General features: G+C 43.0%; 1 protein-coding gene across 1 annotated transcript in view; it reads left to right on the top strand.

Moving 5' to 3' along the window:
* ryr2a (ryanodine receptor 2a (cardiac)) overlaps positions 1 to 24678 on the top strand; it is a gene marked incomplete at its 5' end in the record, with an annotated part of 175412 nt that overhangs the window by 129427 nt on the left and 21307 nt on the right. The window contains 31 exons of the mRNA XM_083688230.1: positions 411 to 574; positions 1160 to 1238; positions 1421 to 1510; positions 1757 to 1894; positions 2099 to 2176; positions 2298 to 2373; positions 3343 to 3466; positions 4225 to 4340; positions 4524 to 4588; positions 6883 to 7004; positions 7338 to 7387; positions 8551 to 8611; positions 8979 to 9217; positions 9652 to 9733; positions 10010 to 10140; positions 10404 to 10727; positions 11190 to 11430; positions 11914 to 12001; positions 12395 to 12487; positions 13286 to 13456; positions 13866 to 13925; positions 15006 to 15140; positions 15518 to 15630; positions 18311 to 18407; positions 19483 to 19589; positions 19789 to 19840; positions 20046 to 20096; positions 22011 to 22110; positions 22805 to 22884; positions 23006 to 23082; positions 23369 to 23442. Coding sequence (XP_083544356.1) covers positions 411 to 574; positions 1160 to 1238; positions 1421 to 1510; positions 1757 to 1894; positions 2099 to 2176; positions 2298 to 2373; positions 3343 to 3466; positions 4225 to 4340; positions 4524 to 4588; positions 6883 to 7004; positions 7338 to 7387; positions 8551 to 8611; positions 8979 to 9217; positions 9652 to 9733; positions 10010 to 10140; positions 10404 to 10727; positions 11190 to 11430; positions 11914 to 12001; positions 12395 to 12487; positions 13286 to 13456; positions 13866 to 13925; positions 15006 to 15140; positions 15518 to 15630; positions 18311 to 18407; positions 19483 to 19589; positions 19789 to 19840; positions 20046 to 20096; positions 22011 to 22110; positions 22805 to 22884; positions 23006 to 23082; positions 23369 to 23442 — 3478 coding nt within the window. The remainder of the gene's footprint in view (positions 1 to 410; positions 575 to 1159; positions 1239 to 1420; positions 1511 to 1756; positions 1895 to 2098; positions 2177 to 2297; positions 2374 to 3342; positions 3467 to 4224; positions 4341 to 4523; positions 4589 to 6882; positions 7005 to 7337; positions 7388 to 8550; positions 8612 to 8978; positions 9218 to 9651; positions 9734 to 10009; positions 10141 to 10403; positions 10728 to 11189; positions 11431 to 11913; positions 12002 to 12394; positions 12488 to 13285; positions 13457 to 13865; positions 13926 to 15005; positions 15141 to 15517; positions 15631 to 18310; positions 18408 to 19482; positions 19590 to 19788; positions 19841 to 20045; positions 20097 to 22010; positions 22111 to 22804; positions 22885 to 23005; positions 23083 to 23368; positions 23443 to 24678) is intronic.

Below are 24678 nucleotides of genomic sequence, written 5' to 3'. Positions count from 1 at the left end.
CATCTAGTGGTTGGAGGAAGCTACGCAACACACACATACATAATACTGCACACTCGAACTCTCAGTTTGAATAAACCCAACAACAACCTCAATTCTTGTCAACATATAATAAAATGCACTATTTAGCAGACCTGGATTGAAAGTATTGCGTTGATAGTATTCTATGCTGTGCTTGATTAAGTTTGCCTGGCACTATGGTCCCAAAATGGCAAACCCCATCCACCTAGCAGACTCAAGCAAATGCTCAAAATATTTTTTTAAATCTTTCCAGCCAGGTCTGCTACTGAGAGAGGTAATGCTTCATATAAACCCACATCCCCCTGCCTGTGTGTGTGTGTGTGTGTGTGTGTGTGTGTGTGTGTGTGTGTGTGTGTGTGTGTGTGTGTGTGTGTGTGTCATGTGACCTGCAGAGGTACGACCAGGAGTTGTTCAAGCTGGCGCTGCCCTGTCTGAGTGCTGTGGCAGGGGCCCTCCCTCCAGACTACATGGAGTCCAACTACGTGGCCATGATGGAGAAGCAGTCGTCTATGGACGCCGAGGGCAACTTCAACCCCCAGCCTGCTGATACCTCCAAGTAAGTGACAACGGTTCAGTTGCAATCAAAGCCCTACCCGATATGGGCATGTTAGGATGAATTCTCTTCCCTCCTAAAGACCTAAGTTTCTCTCCTGGTAATAATCCTTCTTCTAGCATTGTGACTGCCTATGGCCCGTAGTCTGAGCATTGATTACTTTATCTTATGATGACTGTTGGATAGATGATTCACTTACTTAAACAAATGTATTTGTTGTAAGTCGCTTTGGATAAAGTCGTCTGCTAAATGCCATAAATGTACAATTTCAAATGTACTGTATGTGTGATGGACTGGGTTTTCCTGGGCATTAAGTGACAGTGTTCCTGTGTGGCTCAGTGCGTAGAGAATGACGCTACTTAATGTGTAGATTGTGGGTTGGATTCCCACTAGGACCGCGTCCCAAAAATATATGCACCCCCACTGTACTGTATGTTGCCTTAGAGGAAAAACACCTGCTAAACATCCTATTATCTTATGTATGATTAGCCCACAGAGCTAAAGCCTAGGTGTTAACACATGGTTGAGTTCACCAAACCCCCTCCCTTACGTAGGCTCTGTTTTGTCTGTATGGTCATTCTCCCCCAGTGTGACCGTCCCCGAGAAACATGATTACTTCATCAACAAATATGCTGAGCACTCCCACGAGAAGTGGTCCATGGACAAGGTAAGGGGCTGGCTCTCGTGTCTGTAGTGGCCTGCATTCAAATTAGTAGGGATTTATAGGTGCTGTGGCATTTGACTAGCTGGTTAGCAAAGCCGTCTCTCCTCTGTCTCTGGGATCACGTAGTAGGAAGATAGGGCTGCGGCATTTGACTTACATTGCTGGTTTCTCTGTGTCTATGTTAGTTTGCCAATGGCTGGGTTCATGGGGACCAGATCTGTGAGGCCTCCAAAACCCATCCTCTCCTGAAGCCCTACAAAGGCCTGCCTGAGAAGGTAACATGACAGTTGAAATAGTCACTAGAGATCAGGGTTGTGCTCAGTTGAATTTGGTTTCAGTCAATTTAGGACGTAAGTGAAATGATATAAGAAGGTTTTTTTTTTACATTTGACATTTTCCCCTTGTTCTTGTAACTTCAAATCCCTTCCTGAATTCACTGAATTGAAAATGAGTTGACCCCAACCCTGCTAGAGGTGTAGTATCTAGTACAGTCCTAAATGATGTGTCCTAATCTGCTGTAGGATAAAGAGGTGTACCGCTGGCCTATCAGGGAGTCACTGAAGACCATGCTGGCGTGGGTCTGGAGCATAGAACGAACCAGGGAGGGAGACCCAGCCAGCCTTCACAGCAGAGCCCGCAGGATATCTCAGTCCAGCCAGGTACTAGGAATACACACACACACACACACACACACACACACACACACACACACACACACACACACACACACACACACACACACACACACACACAGACACACACCTACACACACAGACAGATCACCATTGCCATTGGATTAGATCAGATCACCATTGCCATTGATATGAATAGAAAAAGCAATGACCTCTGTCTGTGTTATCCAGCTGTCTATCGAAGGTGCTCCAGGTTTCAGTCCACGACCCATCGACATGAGCAATGTGACCCTGTCTAGAGACCTTCATGTGAGTGATCATTAGTACCATCTCAATGCATTACGTTTATTACGCAAGTCCACACAGTTCTGATCCACAGGAACAATGAAAAAGAATGTAAATTATTTATTTATTATCTGTTGTTCTGTAGTCTATGGCAGAACTGCTTGCAGAGAACTATCATAATATTTGGGCGAAGAAGAAGCAACTTGAACTGGAAGCCAAAGGTAAGAGGGACACAAAGTCCTCCCTTCTCTGTCTATCTCCTTTCATACACAGACAAGTTTGACAATACTCCCTCTTTCAACGTTTTCACCATGTGTTACTGTGGCTTTCTCAGAACGATCCCAATAGAGAAAGCACTTTCAGAAAGAAACACTCCTCTGAGAAACCTTTTCATAAACACAGTTCATAAGCCTTTGTGTTCCATCGTAGGCTACTTATCCAAAACAAAGTAACCACTTGTTTTAGGTCTTGACACACTGTGAGATCTATTGTTGTGCTGTGCCTTTCTCTCTGTCTCCTGGGTTGAATGGGCTGGTCTGATAGGCAGGACAGCACAGTTTACTGATGAAGGTAAAGCCATCGTGTAGCTCCTGCTGTTAGCGCCTAGCCTCAGAGCTTTGCACTGTAGGAGGGCTGGACTCTAGCCTCTAGACCTCAGAGAGTTTATAGAGCCACCTGAGACTGCTTTTAAACCGCTTTGTGTAGCTGCGCTGTAGGCTAGCGACTGTGCTGATTAAAACTTTATGGGGTCACAGTTCACTTTATGCTGTCATTTCTGCAAACAGTTTTCTTCTGCTGGGATTCAAGTTCATAACTTTGCTCATTGTGTATGACAATCACCCGTTTTTCTCCAGTCCAGTCCCAGCACTTGTATATATTCAAGTACTCAAAAGCTTGATAATAAGTTAATTAGTTGAACCAAGTGTGCTAGCACTGGTTTAGAACAAGAAGTGCAACTCTGTGGGTCCCCTGAATTGGAATTGAACACTGCAGTAGACTATTTCATTCTTTGGCTTTGCGCTGGATTAAATTACTTTCTGTTTGAGGTGAGGTCAGTTTGATGACAGCCAGCAGGTGTCACTGTTGTACTGTCTAGTCTTCTCTCATCTGTACTGTCCCCAATATCCTCACATTACCTTCTCACTTCTGTTATCTGACAGTCTGTCTACCCTCTGATCTTGTTCTGTCAGGTGGAGGGAGCCATCCTCTGCTGGTGCCCTATGACACGCTCACTGCCAAAGAGAAATCCAAAGACCGAGAAAAAGCACAAGACATCCTCAAGTTCTTTCAGATCAACGGCTACACCGTGACCAGGTGAGAATGGAGGCGATGGAGGAGAGTGAAGTTAAAGAGGGACTGCACAAGCTGATTTTGCCTTGATTTTTCTCCTTCTCATTTAAAAAAACTACAATTGAGAATGCGATTTGTTTTTCCCAGGTGTGGTTTGATGTACCAGTACCACCCAAAACACAACATTCAAATTTGTCAGGGAAAGGAGAGGCGTCATAACTCAATTGAGCCATGAACATGATAGTACTGGGTTTATGTCCAAAGTTATGTTTTTTTACCTAGCACAGAGAGGAGACTGTGGGAGTGGTACTGTGGCCAATTCTCAAACATCCTTTCCTTGCTTCCTCGAGTCCTCTATCCTGGCCTCCTTTTCAAAACTCATTGGTCCCTCCGCTGGCTTCATTATAGAACCAAGCTGTGCTGGAAAATGCAATGTGAAAATCATATCAAAGCCAGCACAGATTGCTTTGGGTTGGCATAATAGTGTGACAACCATAGAGATCATAATCAATTACATTTCAATTCAAAGTGTATTTGTCATCACATATTATACAGGGTATTCAATGTATCGAAATGCTTGGGGCAAACTAACCCTTTAACAATATGACAGTCAATCAACAACAATCAGCAATGTAAATGCAATATTTTTTTTTTAGAAACAATAACATAAGGGGGCAATTGTCGCAGAAACAAACAACAGTTGTGTAATAATCAAATCCGGCTGTTGTTATAATGATGTGTTGATAGTCATATGAGTGTGTTGTCCTCTGGTCTCCCCACAGGGCCATGAAGGAGCAGGAGCTGGACACTCCGTCAATAGAGAAGCGCTTCGCCTACACCTTCCTTCAGCAACTCATCACCTATGTCGACGAGGCCCACGAACACATGCTGGAGTTTGGTGAGAATACTATACACATCACGATCATCTATGACTTCATATAAAATGATAAACCATCAAAGTCTCATCTCAGTTCATTGAACCCTTTATCCTTTTCAACACCAGGAGGTCAAAACAGATAGGGTTTTACAATACTTCAGATTGAATGTGACTCTGATAAAGATGTCCATCTCTTCTTTACAGATGTTGGAACACGGCCAAAAGGAGAGAAAATTCCACATGAGCAGCAGATGAAGTTCTTTGGAAAGGTCTAACTCCTGATATCTCCCTACCCCACGTCTACTCACCTCAAAACCACATTCAAACATGTTACTCAGAAATGCTTCAGAGTAGTTTTAATAATCTAGGTGATGAATGCATTTGGTCTTCCGAACATTAATTTTACAGTGCCCTCCATAAGTATTGGAAAGAGGAAGCATTTTGTCTTCTTTTCGCTCTATACTCCAACAGTTTGGATTTGAAATCAAACAATTACTATGAGGTTAAAGTAGAGATTATCAACTGTAATTAAATGTTTTATTTTTTCAGATTTAAAAATTACAACCCTTTTTATACATAGTGCCCGTATTTCAGGGCACCAAAAAAAATTGGCTTGACAGGTGTCTCTGGTTAGGCAGGTGTGTTCCCTCACATAATTTGTCCAGGCATAAGAGAGCTGTCAATGTCCAGTACTGATTCTAGCCTTTGCATTTGGCTTTAGAGTCTGTTATTGGTGTCTGTCAACATGAGGACCAAAGAGACATCAGTAAAGTCAAGGAGGCCATGATGAGGCTGAAATATCAGAGAAATCTACCAGAAACATAGCCAAAACCTTAAACCTACCAAAATCAATAGTTTGTAACTGGTGAGTTCAGCAATCGCAAACGGGCTGGTAGGCCAAGGAAGAATTATACAGTGAATGACCAAAGAATTTTCACCATAATTAAGAAAAAAAGAAAAAAAGTCCCACAGATCAGGAACACTTTCCAGGAGGTTGGCGGTGTCAGAGGCTACCATCTGCAGAATATTTCACCAGCCGAACTACAGAGGCTTTACTGTAAGGTGAAAACCACAAGTTATCCTCAAAAAGGATGGTGGAGGGGTTCTAGGTTTGGGCATGTATAGCTGCCACAAGAACTGGCTAACTTGTTTAAATTGATGATGTTACTGCAGCAACAGAATGTATTCTGAAGTGTACAGAAACATCTTGTCTGCTCGAGTGCAACAAATGCCTCCAAATTCACGGAAGGACGCTTCGTTATACACTAAGGCAATGACTCCAAACATACTACCATAGCAACTAGGGAGTTTTTCAGGGCCAAAAAGTGGAAAGTTCTTGACTGGCCAAGTCAATCTTCAGATTTAAATCCAATTGAACATGCATTTAATTTCCTGATGATACGATTTTATGCAAAAATACCTAAAAACAAAACACAAATGAAGATGGCAGCAGTACAGGCCTGGCAGAGCATCACCAGAGAAGACACCCAGCGTCTGGTGGGGTCAGTGGGTCGCAGACTTCAGGCAGTTATTGCATGCACAGGATTGTCAACCAAATACTAAACATGAGTACTTTATTTGGACATTATATTATTTGTTACAATACTTTTGGAGCCCTGAAATAGTATGTTTACTTTCTAAATGGTGAAACCAATCTGGAAAAAATACATTGAATTAGAGCTGAGAATCTCTACTTTGACCCCATAGTGATTATTTGATTTCAAATCCAAACTGTTGTAGAGCTAAAAGAAGACAAAATGCTTCCTCTTTCCAATACTTGTGGAGGGCACTGTATTTGCTAGCAGTGAGATCATCAGAGATCACATACTTCCTGTAAACAAACATGAAAGAGGCGCCTATTTACAGCTAATGTGGTTGCCAGGAATTGCAAGGCTACTGTGTGCCAATTTAAAACACCTTAGAGGAGGCAATCTTTATTGTTTACCATCAACCCAAGAAATCAATACACACAAGCAGTGTAGAAGACAATGATATCCAGACAACACAATCAGCAATACAAGCCCAATGATGAAACATAGATAGAGCCTCAGAGAGAAGTTTCTATATATTACATATATTTAATATACACTCAACAAGCACTTTATTAACACTATACTAACACTGGGTAGGGCCAGCCTTAACTCTCAAAACAGCCTAAATTCTTCGTGGCATTGATTCCACAAGATGTTGGAAACATTCCTTTGAGATTCTGGTCCATGATGACATGATTGCATCACACAATTCCCGCAGTTTTCAGGTGCACTTTCAAGCTGTGAATCTCTTGTTCTACCACATCCCAAAGGTGTTCTATTGGATTTTGATCCGGTGACTGGGAAGGCCACTGAAGAACACTGAACTCATTGTCATGTTCATGAAACCAGTTTGAGACGACTTTTGCTTTGTGACATGGATCTACTGCCACATTATATATATACACAGTATATATAATGTAATAATGTGTTATGGAAAGCATATCACTTCTAGGACTGGAGTCCCGGACACGTATATTTGATAATAGACAGATGTTACTACAAGTCATGCAACCATGTCCACTGGGTTCTAGGTGGTCTTGCCATTGGTCGACCAGTACTTCAAAAATCACCGCCTATACTTCCTGTCAACGGCAATCCGACCAATCAGCAGTGGTGGCCACGCCTCCAACAAGGAGAAAGAGATGGTGACCAGGTAATGGTTAAAAGAGGAAATGCTATGGTCTGTCTGTTAATATTTACATCGCCTACGTAACTACGGTTTCAGTGCACCATGGAAATGTGAGTCCACATGGACCCGATGTATGAAAGACACTCTGTGAAATGGTACATTTCATGTTACTAACCGTCTGGCGCTGAAACCCTGACATCTTTTAAACAGATAAAGATATTTATCTGTCCTTCTAGTTGCCTCACTCAATTGTCTCAAATGCATCTTTGCTGTTTTATGTTTTCCCCTCTCTTTTTTCTCTTTTCTTCCCCTCTCTTCCTCCTCCCCTTCTTCTCTCTCCTTCATCTCTATCTTCAGTCTTTTCTGCAAACTGGGAGTTCTTGTCAGACATAGGATATCACTGTTTGGTAAGGAGTGTTGAAGTCGAGTGTGCTGGGTCTGGTGTTCTTGCTAATATTCTCCCTAAGGTGAGGGCCAGGAGTTTTTTCTGTGACCAGGGAAAACTCCAGGCCCTGGCCCCACCTTTGATAGATGTGTGTTAAACCTGTGTTAGGGAGGAGGGTTACGCTGTGTTCAGACTGGGTTCACTTTGTGCCACTTGGAATCGCGCTAAGATTCAAAAAGAAACCTTGCAGTTTGAACTTGTCTTAAGTGAGGGACTTGCATGCTCTGTATATTGTCATGCCTATAGTCAGTCTCACTATAGGGTGACACATTGCTATCAATGTCTTGCCACCCCAAAGTCTGTGAAGCATGTCGCCCCTGCAAAGTTTTCTAAGCCGATTAGACAGGCTGCTCTGGGTTTGCATGGATTCAGAGCACATTGCAGTACTGCTTGACACGTGTGTGCATTAGTCTCCCAATTCTCATATTCTGAAGCCACATTGTATGATTAGACTTGGCCCTCTTTGAGTAAAGCTGTTATCGCCTCCTTAGTGACTTATTACCTCTTTCATTATTTCACTCAGCCCATGATTAAGTAAACAAATTAAGCCGGCGAATTGATTAAAAGTGAATCAATGTTATTGGAAGGTATTAGAAAACTTTGCTGAATTCATAATTGCATCAACGCCTCCTCCCAGCTCTGGTTCCATCACTCCAGAGCCCAATTCCATTTCTCTAGTTACCCTTCTCCTCAGAGCGTGCACTTTATTCACTCCCCCACATTCGTTTCAAAGGAATGGACTGGTGTAAAAGGGTGGAAACTCCCTCTAGCTTGGCCCATGCTTGCACCAATCAAATCCTGTGGGATTGTTGAGGAGAAGTAGGCAACAAGACAAGGAGAAGGGGGAGAAGAATTGGGCTTGTGTGTGTGTGCGTGCGTGCGTGCGTACGTGCGTGCGTGCGTGCGTGCGTGCGTGCATGCGTGCGTGCGTGAGTGTGTCTGTGTGTGTGTGTTTGTGTGCATGCGTGAGTGTGTGTGTGTGTGTGTGTGTGTGTGTGTGTGTGTGTGTGTGTGTGTGTGTGTGGTCATCTCCCCTGCATGAGTGTGGTATGCATGCCACTCATCCGCTGTTGTGCCACACTGCTCTCTAAGGTACAGGATAACATTGTTCTCCCATATACACAGGCAATGATGCTACCTCCATTGTCAACTGTCTTCACATACTGGGGCAGACACTCGATGCCAGGTAAGAGACCTTTCAAACCTGAATACAATGTTTACTCAATATACTGTCTCACCATTGTTTGATTAATTGATTGATTGATTGATTGATTGTGAACATTTAAAATACCACATGTGGATACCCTGCAAACTTTTAAACCCCACACACTTTGATACCATTACATAGTCACTGAACACAGGCATATTTTCCTCACCCTTTCGACTAGTGAGTCAGTCATTCCCTTCATATTTCTCACGTTGGAATGATGTTACCGGTCCAACGTTGCTCCAACCGCTGAATGTGTGTGTGTGTGTCTGTGTGTCTGTGTGTCTGTGTGTGCTTGTTTGTGTGTGTGTGTGTGTGTGTGTGTGTGTGTGTGCATCTTTGGCAGGACGGTGATGAAGACAGGTCTAGACACTGTGAAGGCGGCACTGCGGGCGTTCTTCGACAACGCTGCCGAGGATCTAGAGAAGACCCTGGAGAACTTGAGGCAGGGCCAGTTCACACACACACGCTGCCAGCCCAGAGGTGTCACACAGATCATCAACTACACCACCGTGGCACTGCTGCCCGTCCTCTCCTCCCTCTTCGAACACATCGGACAGAACCTGTTCGGGGAGGACCTCATACGTGCGTACTGTACTGTAAAGGTCTTAGTGGTGTGTTTGTGCGTGTGTGTGTAGACTAGTCCATGTAACTCCTCAATCAATCAAATTGTATTTTGTATCATTAAAATTATTATTATTATTTTTTGTGATTTACAATGTGCCAGTAGCCTGAGGCTCTTTCTGCATGGTTTGTTGTTGTCACACCTGGGCCAATTAACTTAATTCAACTTGCCCCGGTGATGCAATGGCATCAATGGAATAGTCCCAAAGGTGTTCCAGCTACTATAAATCAAAAGCATAATACAAATAATCAAATGCTATTTGTACCCACAACTGCCAGTGATTCAGGCCTGTTATGTTGATGGTGTGTGTGTGTGTGTGTATGTGCTTGCGTGCATGCGTGTGTGAAGACCCGCAGTCGCTGACATGGTCTTTCTTGGTGTGTTGTCTCTGCAGTGGACGATGTCCAGGTGTCATGTTACAGGGTCCTCAACAGCCTGTACTCCCTCGGCACCAGCAAAAGCATCTATGTAGAAAGGTAATATCAGAATGCCTCTCAGTGGATGCAATACTCACATTATCCATACTCATTTTACTGTCTGAATATGAAGATGATAAAAAAAGGTTTCTCCCACAACTTTCAATATATACAGTTAAGCTTGATATAGAATCATAGTATTCATGAGTGAGTTATAATATTTGTCTTGCCAGGTGACGTTAAAGGTTAAATGACTTAAAAAGTCAAGTAAAAGTAAAGCCCTGTCCTCTCTATGTCCTCCTCCTCCTCCTCCTTCTCCTCACTATCTCTCTGCAGACAGCGGCCTGCCTTGGGAGAGTGTCTTGCTGCGTTCTCGGGGGCTTTCCCAGTGGCCTTCCTGGAGCCCCAACTCAACAAGTTCAACAGCTTCTCCATCTACAACAGCAAGGGCTCCCGAGACAGGACAGGTAGAGATAGAGGGTCAGACACAGGGATGTACACATGTTCCCTTTTAATCTGCCTCTCTCTATCTCTCCCTCCCTTCCTGTATCTTATTATCAATTTTCCCCTATGTATCTCATTATCGATCTTTCCCTATCTTTGCCCCCTCTCTCTTCCTGTCTATCTCTATGGCTTCCTGGCTCCATTCCCTATTTCTCTTTTGCCCCCCCCCCCCCCCTCTCTCTCTCTCCCTCTCTCTCTCTCTCCCCCCCCCCCCCCCCTTCCCCAGCCCTAGGCCTACCCTCCCAGGTACAGGAGGTGTGCCCTGTCATCCCGTCCCTGGAGAAGTCCCTGGAGGAGATCATGGAGTTGGCCGAGTCGGGCATGCGCTACACCCAAATGCCCCATGTCATGGAGGTGGTTCTGCCCATGCTGTGCAGCTACATGTCCCACTGGTGGGAGCACGGCCCCGAGAGCAACCCGGAGCGGGTCACCGACGGCTGCTGCACCTCCCTCACCTCCGACCACATGAACACTCTGCTGGGGAACATCCTGAAGATCATCTACAACAACCTGGGCATTGACGAGGGGGCCTGGATGAAACGACTGGCAGGTGGGAAGACTTGAGTCAGACTGAGGCGAGAGAATGGATGGATGGATTTGTTGGTTGGTTGTTTGGTTGGTTGGAAGGATGAATGGATGGATGGTGGGATAGATGGATGAGTGGGTGGGTGGATTGATGGATGGATGGATGGATGGATGGATGGATGGATGGATGGATGGATGGAGGATGGGTGGATGGGTGGATGAATGGATGGATGGATGGATTTATGAGATGAATAACATATACAGCCAAAACATGAATTAAATGCATACACAAAAACCATGAAGCATAACTCGACAAAGTCATACACTATTATTTCCACTATTGTGGTCCTTTTAAAAGCTTGTTTCACGTCCATGGCAAGACCAAAATCCAACATTTCAAATGGAAAAAACCCTGTAGAAACAGATTGATACCTGTTCAACAACACCCACCATCCTCTCCCACCACACCTCTCTCCCTGCCCCCCAGTGTTCTCCCAGCCAATCATCGGCAAAGCCAAGGCCCAGCTGCTGAAGACGCACTTCCTCCCATTGATGGAGAAACTGAAGAAGAAGGCGGCCACGGTGCTGATGGACGAGGAGCACATGAAGGCCGAGGGCCGGGGGGAGATGTCCGAGGCTGAGCTCCTCATCCTGGATGAGTTCACCATCCTGGTCCGAGACCTCTATGCCTTCTACCCCCTCCTCATCCGCTTCGTCGACTACAACAGGTACTGGGGAGGCTGGTGGAGGTAGGGGACAGGCTCATTTTAATACATGGAATGGAAAGAGGAATGGTGTCGAACACGTGTCTCAGCCTCCACTGGTCAAGGAGGAGGAGAGAAGAGCCTTGTCCAGAAACATACTCAAGCCCCTACACCTTGACACTTGTGTAGATCTGAGAAGATCTGTAGAAAGCAAGATGGTGACAATTCCACCTAGCCATTTAGAGGGCAAGGTGGGGCTACCACCATCTTACTTGTACCTATCCAATGTCAACAACAATGTTGTTGTTTTTCTTAGGCAGTTCCTACAGTACTTTATGGGTTTAAAAAAAAAATGTCATTCAAAATTTCATTCATGTTTTGAATGGTAGTTAGATCTTTGACCAGTTTGAATGGCTGTTAAATTTTCAAATGGCAAACAAGGACATTTTGTCCATGTTATTCAGTGTTTTTCACAGTGCATTTAATGTTTGTTGTCATTTATCTCAGGGCTAAATGGCTGAAGGAGCCTAATGATGAGGCGGAGGAGCTGTTCCGCATGGTGGCTGAGGTCTTCATCTTCTGGGCCAAGTCTCATGTAAGCAACAAAGAAACATGTCACTTCATCTCCTTATCACTCATAAAAATATGTCCTTTGTTAGCATCCGTAGGCCATCACCAAAACATTGTTACAAAGCTCTCCACGACTGAATCTCGTTGACTCAAATCCCATTAAAAAACTTTAATGTCTCTGTGACTGAAAGTCATAATAAGATCCCATTCAACAATGTGAAATATCCAACTGTGCTGCGAGGAAAAACTGTTTAGCATTTGCCTGCCATTCTTGGAAGCTAAAGCTATCTGACTGTGATGCATCTCCAGTGTCTTGATGTGGGGCTGCACTATTTCAAGTTCCCCACCACCGAAGGCCTTATTACTATAAACCTCAGCCAAAGTCTGACATGGAAATCTTTCATTTCTTCAATGGCAGAATTTTAAACGGGAGGAGCAGAACTTTGTTGTGCAGAATGAGATCAACAATATGTCCTTCCTCATCACCGATACCAAGTCAAAGATGTCTAAGGTATGCGGCGGAATATTTCACTCAGACAGTAGCTATGTGTGAGTTATGCTACATTAGATTTATGGAAATAAGACTCAGCCCTAGCCTAAACTGAGTAGTTTGTTCATATAATTGAATTGTAATTGTTTATTTTTCTTTATATTTGTTTCACTTTTTTGCTGTACAGTGTCCTTGGGTTTTTTGAAAGGCACTTAAAATCCAATGTATTATGATGATGATGATGATGATGATGATTATTATTATTATTATTATTATTACTCAGTCAATCAATCAATTAATATATCAATCACTCCATGTACCACATATGAAATGCCACCTCAAAGAGGCCAGGAGCTGTATTGTGAGTAATGATATACAGCACATTCGGTTAATAACACTGGGCTCATCTCCTCTGTTTGGTTTACACTCTTACTAAGTAAACAGTTGCATCATAAAGACTTTTAGCACGTCAACACATTTGCATTGTAAACATCTTTACCAAGTAAACACCTTTGCATTCCACAGACTACCTTGTTGTGTCTTAATTCATCATGAATGAACAGAATAGCGTGGATGATGCACATGCCTTTGACCAGTAATTAAAGCCTGTCTGCTCACTCTTCTGGGGTGACGTGTGCGTGTGTGCGTGTGTGTCTGTGTGTGTCTGTGTGTGTCTGTCTGTGTGTGTGTGTGTGTGTGTGTGTGTGTGTGTCTGTGTCTGTGTGTGTGTGTGTGTGTGTGTGTGTGTGTGTGTGTGTGTGTGTGTGTGTGTGTGTGTGTGTGTGTGTGCACGTGTATGTCTGCATGTGTGTGTTCTAGGGTGCTGTGTCTGACCAGGAGAGAAAGAAGATGAAGAGGAAAGGGGACCGCTACTCCATGCAGACCAGCCTGATCGTAGCAGCCCTCAAACGCCTCCTCCCGGTGGGCCTGAACATCTGCGCTCCAGGGGACCAAGAACTCATTGCCCTGGCCAAGAACCGCTTCAACCAGGTCGCCTGGCAGAAAAGAGAATTTGTTTACAATGATTTTTTTTTTTGATTTTTTTTTTTATACATATTGCTTATGTAGCTCAATAAAGGTTTAGATAGGTTGACAAATTTACCCAGGTGCACATAATGCAGTTTTATTCAATTAAAATGCTTTAAAAGCTTTATTATGTCATCAGTTGTACACACGATAAAATATTGACATCGACACAAGACAGAAGATGAATTTTGAAATGTGAAGTAAAAAATCGATTAAAACTAATTGAATGATAAAAACCTTCAGTCAGTCCATGATTAGTAGTGCATCGTAGATCATATGGTCTTGTTTTCTGCACTGAAATTAATCGTATTCATGTTATTTGCTTCGTAATAGAGATATGTGTTGTTTGTTTGTTTGTTTGTTTTGTAAACAGAAAGACACTGAGGATGAGGTTCGGGAAATCATCAGGAACAACCTACATCTACAGGGCAAGGTGATAATCTCTGGGTCTGTTCATGTGCCTCTGTTTCAGTTGTTTCTTTGTTTTTCATTAATCCTTTATATGGCCAGGTAAGTCCCATTGAGATTAAAACATCTCTTTTACAAGAGAGACCTTGTTGAGTTGTGTCCTCACCAGCATGTACTCACTCATACTCATCTCCATCACTCTCACTGACCTGCGTTGTTGACGCCAAACATGGTCCTACAGTATCTTTGTAGCTATTAGTGGTCTGGTACTTGTAGACCCAGACTGAATCTTATTCTAGACTAGAAAGTACTTTGAATGGAGGTTCTCCATTGAACAGGGTCTGTCGTTCAGGACTAACCTTCATCTTGGAAACCTCCCCCTAATGCTACAAAGAATGTCTCCCCTTCCTTCTCCATCAGCCTGCATGTTCCCCCATCTCAACCCTTTTCTCTCACTCTCTCTCCATCTCCCCCTCCGTCCTGGCTGCATGCCTGCATGTATACCACCTCCACCCCTCCACTCTACCTGTGACACCAGTACCGGGCCTTCCACTTCAAAAAGCTGGTCAAGAAACTGATCATCGTCATGAAGTGGATGAAGTCGCGCCAGGCTAAACCCTTGAGCTCTGAGCTGCCCGGGCACAAACGGGTGGCCAGCATACGCAAGCGCTCTGCCACCCTGGACTCCACCCACAGGCTGCCCTGCAGGACACCACTGGCAGCCATCAAGAAGGCCTCGATCGTGGACTATGTGAAGTTTGGCAAGCCCCCTGCGAGGCCCACGGAGGCCCTGGTCTTGTCCAAGCTTAGAGAGGGCCAGCTGGCAGGGCAGGGCATGTTTGGTTGTACTGCTCTGGTGGGTAAAAACCACCTTACTGCACAGTGTTGTAGGATAGTACTGTAGATGTTACACTGCAGCAATATGAGTGAGAGTAGATTAGGTTGTGTGTGTGTGTGTGTGTGTGTGTGTGTGTGTGTGTGTGTGTGTGTGCGCTATCTGTAGCTAGATAACCCTGCAGTGTCTAGTCCAGTAATGGTCATTCCCTGTGTGTCTGTGCGTGTGTGTGTGTGTGTGTGTGTGTGCATGTGTGCGTGTGTGTTATAGCTGGAGGACCCTGCAATCCGCTGGCAGATGGCCCTGTACAGAGACCTGCCCAACCGGAGCGAGGACACGTCCGACCCAGAGAAGACTGTGGAGAGGGTTCTAGACATCGCTCACGTTCTGTTTCATCTGGACCAGGTGGGTGCATGACAAACACTCACTCTGAAGAGAATACATGCAATAAATGTAAGAGAGGTTTTACATTTGTAAAGTTTGTATTACAATGTTAATTATTATGTTAATGTATTAATGTTGCTATCATCATTACATTGTAATGTACTTAGGCTGTACATGGGGTTATGGTTAGGTAAGTGTCATGGTTAAGGTTAGGATTATTGCTGCCAGCACAGTGTAGCAATGAGTCCAACCATGTGACACAGTATAGCAATAGTCCAACCATGGACTATGGTATGAACACTGTCATGTCAAATGTTAGCGCTGGAAATAATCTCTCCTCTCCTCAGGTTGAAATAATAGAACAGTTGTAGTGACCTACGTGTCTCCTCTGTCCTCAGGTGGAACACCCTCAGAGGAGCAAGAAGGCGGTGTGGCACAAGCTGCTGTCCAAGCAGAGGAAGAGAGCTGTGGTGGCCTGTTTCAGAATGGCCCCTCTGTATAACCTGCCCAGGTAAACACCAAACACCATCACTCTATGGCAGAGCTGTTTCTCCCATTCATTCACCAGTGATCTCTCCCATCCTTGGAAAAGGGAGGAACTGTCTGCATACTGTCGTATATATCCTCCCATCCAGTTTATTTAAGGTTTCCAATTAATCAGTCTTCGTTTCCACCTAATAAGTCCTCGTCAGCCTGGCTATGACCTATTATATACAATCTACAATATACAATCACTGGCCACTTTATTAGGTACACCTGTTCAACTGCTCTTTAACGCAAATATCGAATCAGCCAATCACATGGCAGCAACTTAATGCATTTCGGCATGTAGACATGGTTAAGACGACCTGCTGAAGTTCAAACCGAGCATCAAAATGGGGAAGAAAGGTGATTTAAGTGACTTTGAACGTGCCATGGTTGTTGGTGCCAGACGGGCTGGTCTGAGTATTTCAGAAACTGCTGATCTACTGGGATTTTCACGCACAACCATCTCTAGAGTTTACAGAGAATGGTCAGAAAAAGAGATAATATCCAGTGAGCGGCAGTTCTCTGGGCGAAAATGCCTTGTTGATGCCAGAGGTCAGAGGAGAATGGCCAGACTGGTTCGAGATGATAGAAAGGCATCAGTAATTCAAATAACCACTTGTTACAACCAAGGTATGCAGAAGACCATCTCTGAATGCACAACACGTCGAACCTTGAAGCAGATGGGCTACAGCAGCAGAAGACCACACCGGGTGCCACTCCTGTCAGCTAAGAACAGGAAACTGAGGTTACAATTCGCACGGGCTCACCAAAATTGGACAATAGAAGATTGGATAAACATTGCCTGGTCTGATGAGTCTCGATTTCTGCTGCGACATTTAGATGGTAGGGTCAGAATTTGGCGTAAACAACATGAAAGCATGGATCCATCCTGCCTTGTATCAATGGTTCAGGCTGGTGGTGGTGGTGTAATGGTGTGGGGGATATTTTCTTGGTACACTTTGGGCCCCTTAGTACCAATTGAGCATTGTTTAAATGCCACAGCCTACCTGAGTATTGTTGCTGACCATGTCCATCCCTTTATGACCACAGTGTATCTTCTGATGGCTACTTCCAGCAGGATAACGCGCCATGTCACAAAGCTCACATCATCTCAAACTGGTTTCTTGAACATGACAAAGAGTTCACTGCACTACAATGGCCTCCACAGTCACCAGATCTCAATCCAATAGAGCACTTTTGGGATGTGGTGGAACGGGAGATTCGCATCATGGATGTGCAGCCGACAAATCTGCAGCAACTGCGTGATGCTATCATGTCAATATGGACCAAAATCTCTGAGGAATGTTTCCAGAACCTTGTTGAATCTATGCCACAAAGAATTAAGGCAGTTCTGAAAGCAAAAGGGGGTCCAACCCGGTACTACCAAGGTGTACCTAATAAAGTGGCCGGTGAGTGTATATATACAGTGGCCTGCGTAAGTAATTCAATAATTTGAAATCACACTATTACTATGATTTTAAAGTATAGATTGTCAGCTTTTATTTAAGTGTAGTGTTGGTTTTACCATTCAGAAATTACACTTTTTATGTATAGTCCCCCTATTTCCGGGTACCGAAAAAGTAATAGAACAGATTTATCAAATTAAGCACTCATGTTTAGTATTTGGTCGACAATCTTATGCATGCAATAACTGCCTGAAGTATGCGACCCATTGACCCCACCAGACGCTGGGTGTCTTCTCTGGTGATGCTCTGCCAAGCCTGTACTGCAGCCATCTTCAATTGTTTGTTTTTTTTAGGTATTTTTTGCCTCAAATCTTATCATCAGGAAATTAAATGCATGTTAAATTGGATTTAAATCTGAAGATTGACATGGCCAGTTCCTTTCCACTTTTTGGCCCTGAAAAAGTCACTAGTTGCTATGGCAGTATGTTATCAATTAAGACAAGTTAGCAAGTTGTAGTGGCAGCTGTACATGCCAAACCTAATGCACCATGTTTCACAGGTGAGGTGGTATGCTGCAAATCTTGGGCAGATCCTTTTTTCTCCAAACTTTCCTCTTGCAATCACTCTGGTAAATGATAACATTAATCTTATCTGTCCACAAGACCTTTTTCCAGACATCTACAGGCTTTTTAGGTAGTTTTTAGCAAACTAACTGACCATCCTTTTTGAGGATAACTAGTGGTTTGCATCTTTCAGTGAAGCCTCTGTCTGACGTATTCTGCGGATGGTAGTCTCTGACACATTCACACCAACCACTGAAAACTGGAGAGTGTTCCTGATCTGTGGGACAGGTGTTTTGGGGTTTTTCTTAATTATGGTGAGCACTCTTCAGTCATCCACTGTGGAAGTCTTCCTTGGCCCACCAGCCCGATTGCTGAACTTTTTCTTTTTTTTTTCTTGCTTTTTTTTCTTTTTAATGATATTTCCAAACTGTTGATTTTGGCAAGCCTAAGGTTTTGGCTAGGTATCTGATTTCTTTCAGATTTCCCAGCCTAATAATAGCTTTCTTGACTTTCATTGACACCTCTTTGGTCCTCATGTTGACAGACATCAATGGCAGACTCCAAAGGCAAAGCAAAAGCAATGCAAAGCCTAGTAGAAATGGAAACTTCTGGAGTGTAGAGCCAAAAGAAGAAACTGTTTTTAAATCAGTAGGATGTGTGGATTACTCTTGAACTGACTTGTCTTGGTCACCAGGCACCGGGCAGTCAACCTCTTCCTCCAGGGTTATGAGAAGTCCTGGATCGAGGCCGAGGAGCACTACTTTGAAGACAAACTCATTGAGGACTTGGCTGTAAGTTCCGTCATTGTCTTCCCAGTATGGGATCAGGAACAAGGGCACTACACACTAAACATTAGCATAATCAACCAGTATGTACTTCACATTTCATGCCCCAGATTGTATTTTTCAGTGAATGTACTGTATGACTTCCTGGCCTTTCAAGCACACTAGGTGGCCATTCATACTCACCCTGCCTATTAAATAGTTTCGGAAGTATGCAATTTCAAACTGACAAGAATGAAACTCCATAGCGGGGACTCCCTCTCGTACTGTGAGAGATGACATTTAGTTGATGCTTCTGTATTCTCCCCCGCACATAACTCATGTCCTCCTAGTGTATTAAGTATTTCTTAATATTCTGAGCTCAGAGACGAGACGTCCTTTTGCAATTATGTCTTGATTGAATTAACAGGGGTCCATTACCGTGTATTGTGGAGAACAGATTTCTTTCTCAAAAGGCCAAAGCAACAGTCTATTCTTTACAAAACAAAAGGAGACACTTTCAGGCATCATTTCAGAGGGAAAAACGCAAGGAGAGAGAAGATTTGCCTCAGTTTGATGATTTTGTGCTCATTAGAGTCCTTTGTGTCTGTGAGTATGTTATCTGGATTGCTGTCTGAGTAAGATATAGAGGTCTGTCAGATTGAGAGAAGCAGTATGTGGAAGTAGATTGACACTTTATTTTATGGTATTGTTGACACTTATATCTACTGAGTAGTTACCAGAAACTGATGTGGTAACAATGGTCATATCATTGTAGCTGTAAGTGAATTTGATTACATTTGGAAATCCAACGGGCCCTTTCTGCTGCGTACTTCAAAAGAATTCAGCACAATTGGAAACTACCCAACTGCCTGGTGGTGCTCGGATTTATGAATACCAAAGAAACAAACAAGCAATCATATTGTTAATACTGTGTGTGTGAATATCATTCTACAATGTCTTTTCTGAGTAAATGAAAAGTGTGTGTGTGTGTGTGTGTGTGTGTGTGTGTGTCCGTCCGTCCATCCGTGCGCGCGTGTGTGTGTGTGCGTCTGTGTGTCTGTGTGTGTGTGTGTGTGTGTGCGTTTGTGTGTGTGTGTTTCAGAAACCAGGAGGAGAAGAGCCGCCTGAGGAGGATGAGGGAGCCAAACGGATCGATCCGCTCCACCAGCTCATACAGCTCTTCAGCAGAACCGCCCTCACTGAGAAGTGGTGAGTACACTCTACCCGGGCTTACTTTGATAGTCTGTTTGTGTGTTTATTTATATATATATATACACTGGTGTTCCTATTGAAAAATCTCATTAGAAAATGACAACAGAGGTCTGTCCCAAAAGGCAGCAATCATGAGGAGATAGGGTGATAGTAAGACCTGTTATTTTCTTTCGTTTTTTATTTTGTATTGTTGCAGTAAACTGGAGGAAGACATTCTCTACATGGCCTATGCTGACATCATGGCTAAGGTACCAGCTATCTCTATTCTGCTTATTAAGTCACCATGTAGGGAATAGCTCTGATTTCACAGTCCACTCAATACAATACAGTATATGATCATACTATATAATAATGAGGCAACTTTATTTGTTGGTATAAAGTCTCTCTCTCTCTCTCTCTCTCTCTCTCTCTCTCTCTCTCTCATCTCCTTCTTTCAATCCACCTCTCCATCAGAGCTGCCATGATGAAGAGGATGAAGACGGGGAGGAGGTGAAGAGTTTTGAAGTAGGTGCCCCTCTCTATACCCGCCCCACCCACCATCTACTTTTAGCCCATCCTCAGAAGCATTTTAAAAACGAGGGAGTCTTTTAAAATGTGCTCATGGCTTGTAGCTTCTGAATGACAGTGATGAGACAGGATGGCATGTCTGCAGTCTCTCTACCACAAGAATGAGATGTGTCTCAATGTCTCTCGCCAAAATAATTTCCAAAAAGATTCAATTCAATGTTAGCTTTGTATCACTCACTCTGAGAACATTATATTACAATATAATTGGTTACAGCAAAGTCATTAAGATAAGATGTCAAACTCTGAACCCTTTATTGATTCAGTCCAACACTATCAGATTTTTTAGATCAAATTTACGATTGTGTATCTTCTTCCAAGTGGCAGAGAAGTCATTATTGCCCTCAGATTATATTGTTTGCATTTCCTAAAAAAAAATAGAAAAAAGTAGAATACATTCTGCTGATGTTTTCTCTCACCATCTTAACAGAGTTGATAGCCATGAGGTTGACATCAGATAATTAGTAATAGTAAAGATGAAATGCTGAAGATGTAATCTGACAGTCTGCACACACACACATGCACATATGGCCTGGGTTGGGTAGACTGGATGCCTGCTTGGCCCTACCATAGACAACTGCATTGTCGTTTGCCTTGATGAGCAGCCAGAAAGACTAAAGCAAAGAACAACACTAGCATTGAGGTTCTGATCAAGAGGTTCATTCATAATCATGAGCACTGATGATGCACTTTTCTGCATGGCTTTTCAGTAGCGAGGCTGCTCTTCAGGAAGCTGGCTGCCATCTTGTCTTTAATGTATGCTGCCACACGTTTCTATTTTCTGGTTAGTTAAGAGTTGCAGTCTCCTCACTGCACTATGAAATGAAATGACATTTTGTTTCCGCAGCGTGATATTATCAAAGGTTTAAGCAACAAAATTGCCAACAAGGAGGAGAAATCTCTGGTAAAACCAAGCTTAACGTCTCTGTCGAATCGCATCTTATTTATTTATTTGTTTGTTTTCTTTTTTCCTCCAGTTTTTGATGTTTTCTGTTCCTTTGAGGGTTCTTCTTCATTCGTTTCAGCCATTTACGTCGTCTTCTCTCTCTCCCCTGGTTTTTTTCATACAAAAACTGTAAAAAAACCAACAGTCGGAGCGGCCATCTTTCCTTTCCCCAGCTTTTCCATCCCTCCTTGTGTTTTTTCTTCTTCATAGCTCAGATGGAAAGTGGGGAAGCAGCAAAGCCAGCGCGTGAGCGCCCCCCTGCTGCTCCTGGCCAGAGTTGTGCCTGTGTTGCTGCTGCCGTTGCGTTGCCACCCACCACTGCTCCATGCGACTGTACCTGTGTTTGAGTGGGGTTGCTGGGGACATGACACTGACCCCCCTCCCCCGTTCTCTCTCATGTCTCCCAGTACTGAGGCTTACTGCACAGTCACCTTACTGTCCCCAACTATACACAGACCACTCGCTCCCATAGGGCTTGGACGGCTCCCTATAGTCGACACCTTTGGTTAAGGCTCAGTTAGCCTGGATATGAAATCGTAGCATTGGGTGTTTCCAACCAGTTCACCTCTATGTGGATATATAGATCCATATTCATAGATACAATCCATATTCATAGATAATCCATGTTCATATAATAATGGATTAAGGCCAAGATTCAATATATTGCAGATAGCAGCTCTTCACCACTGCTGTCTCAGACGTGCATTTCATTCGTTGCACTACAGTGTGTCCTAGATGAGGTGTTTCATGGAGAATACCTGTCAGACGTTTACAGATAGTATCAGAGTCCAGTGTGTTGTGAAGCGAGTGACCTTTGAACTCTATGGAAGTGCAGTGGTCTTAGCTATAGGACAGGTAAGCTGCAGCCCCTCAGATCTCTCTCTCCTCCCCCCTCCTCCGTCCTGCAGGAAAAAGAGATGGAGAAACAGAAGCTGCTGTACCAGCAGGCACGGCTCCACGACCGAGGAGCGGCAGAGATGGTCTTGCAGACGATCAGCGCCAGCAAAGGTATTCAGGCCTCACTGACAATGGAGAAGCAGGGTGGAATACAGTAACGTTGAAGTCTATTCAGATTTCAATTCACTTAATGCACAAAATGTATTGAAATTCAATTCATCAATCGAAAATTGCCCATTGCTTTTTTATGAGGATTTTCAATTCAGTATTTTTTTTTCAAATTGACCCCGACCTTGCTAGGGTAAATACATGAGCTGTAGGGTGATATTGTAACTTTTACTGTAAAATAGAATTTGACATGTTCTCACTGAGTTCACTTAAGCTGGGTAGATACTACATAACGTGATTTCAGCCAAGAATTTGCTACGAGCCAAGTTCTCACGACAAAATATACATACTGGCTGTAAACGTGGGTCATCTGCGGTGAACTTGACGCTTTGACACGCAAAGTGTGAGTTGGTCAACAACATGAAGAGAACACATGATCATGTCCAATTTGAACTCTCACATGTCAGAATTTTCTGGCTCCTTTCTACTTGTGCGGTTTCAGAGGTGATCCGAGGTGATATAGGAGCCTCAGCCAATGAGAATCCAGGATGTTATAAAGTGTAGAGAAAGTAAAAAAGTAAAAAAATGCATCACTGTCCAAATACATCCAGGGGCACTGTATGTAGTAGCTGGTGAATAGCATGAACTTGTGTTGTACAGCACATAGTGTGAGAGTGATGTGCTTGCTTCCTACCAGGTGAGATGGGCCCTATGGTGGCGTCCACACTGAAGCTGGGGATAGCCGTTCTCAACGGAGGGAACTCCACTGTCCAGCAGGTATTGATCTGCATGACTACACTGTACTTAACAACTTCCAGTTACCCTTAGAACTAGACCTGTGGTATTGTAGTTCAGTGTATTTCTGGTGCATTTACTGTCATGTCTCCCTCCCTGGTAGAAAATGCTGGACTATTTGAAAGACAAGAAGGACGTTGGCTTCTTTCAGAGTCTTGCTGGGCTCATGCAGTCATGCAGGTAGTGGATTACCTCTAGAATCTCTCATTGCTGACTAATAGTTGACGTTTCAAAGCAAACCATTTTTCAAGTTTTAAATGGTAATAGAATAAATTGAATAACATGGAATTAAAGGGATAGTTAACCCAATTGTCATGTTTTGTTGATATTTGTTATACATTAATATTTGTCATACAATAGATGGACTCGGATGTCTCTGTGCAAAGCCTCCCTTTGCTCTACCACAGTAAAGTATACTTACCACAGTAAAGTAAATGTATGGTGTTGACTTGTCTCTCTGTTTCAGTGTCCTAGATCTGAATGCCTTTGAGAGGCAGAACAAAGCAGAGGGTCTGGGCATGGTGACAGAGGAAGGATCAGGTACCCATTACTGACAATACAATGACTGCTGTTCCAAACACAATTTCTATGTAATCACTCAACAACTCAAACAAATTAAGTATGTACTGTAAGAATGTATCTTAAAAAACATAATTCTTATTTTGCCTACAAGAAGAAACTGACAATATTGTCAACAGAACCAAAAAGGTGTAATGGTTTAATGGTAAACATATTTAAAAAAGTGAAAATATATATTATAGAAGATTTGTGACTTCTTGACAGCCTTGTCAATTCATCATGTTTTTTTCTTCCTTTGTCCTATTGTTTTGTCATTCCATTGGTTGAACATTAGTTCAGTTGGATTGCACATTCTAGTGAAAATACAATGACTCTTGTTTCATTGTCGTTTACATGCATAATCATTTTTGATTTCCTGATGTACACGTTGAATATGTCTGTGAGCTTATTATTTATTTATTACCCTCTATGTATGTTTATGAGTGTCACAAACGGTTTTATTGTCGCTAATGTCATATTCAAAAGCTGGCTTGAAATACATTTTCAATTGTCAGAATATTTAGTGAACTGTTCTCCCTAAAGATAAATTGTCAATCATGTGAATCTGACAGTGTAGGAAAATATTTTTTTTTACAAAAAAGGTTTCCTAACACAATAACACAATAAACGCATGCAAATAATATTTTAGTTCAGTCAGAGGAGAAACCAAAAGGTTTTCTGCTGTGTTTATTTTCTTTGTGACAATTATGTTAGATTAATTTGCAATTGTATTCATATTATGAACTACACAAAAGATACAGGCATTTTCCTTATTTTTCTATTTCTTCTTTTTTTCATTCTAATCAGGAAGTGTCTTGTTGTGGATGACTCCATGTTGTTTGATAGCTGTCACTTTGCTTTGAGTGGATCTTTGTCCAGTTGTTTTGATTTGAATGACAAACGACTTTGTCATAATACCCTTTTAAATTATGTACAATGTGTCGTGTTCCACGGCTCTGTCAAACGTTTTTCTCTAATTTTATGCTATCTGTGCTTTGTCTGGCTCCAGACCACATGTAGCCTATGGCTGAACAAAGTCAATACAGCAGCGACTGTATAGTACTGGCATGAGTTAGCAAAAGCATGTACAGATCTGGAGCCAGTCAAATCTTTGCTGGGAAAATATGACAAAACATTGAACATTAATCTGTTTGACTTCTGGCTTTTTTCTTTTCTTTCCTTTTTATTCTTTTCTTTTTGATTTACTTGTACTGTCTT

This window comes from Argentina silus, assembly GCF_951799395.1.
Source record: "Argentina silus genome assembly, chromosome: 16".
Classification (NCBI taxonomy): domain Eukaryota; kingdom Metazoa; phylum Chordata; class Actinopteri; order Argentiniformes; family Argentinidae; genus Argentina; species Argentina silus.
This window is presented reverse-complemented; position numbering and strand designations above follow the sequence as displayed.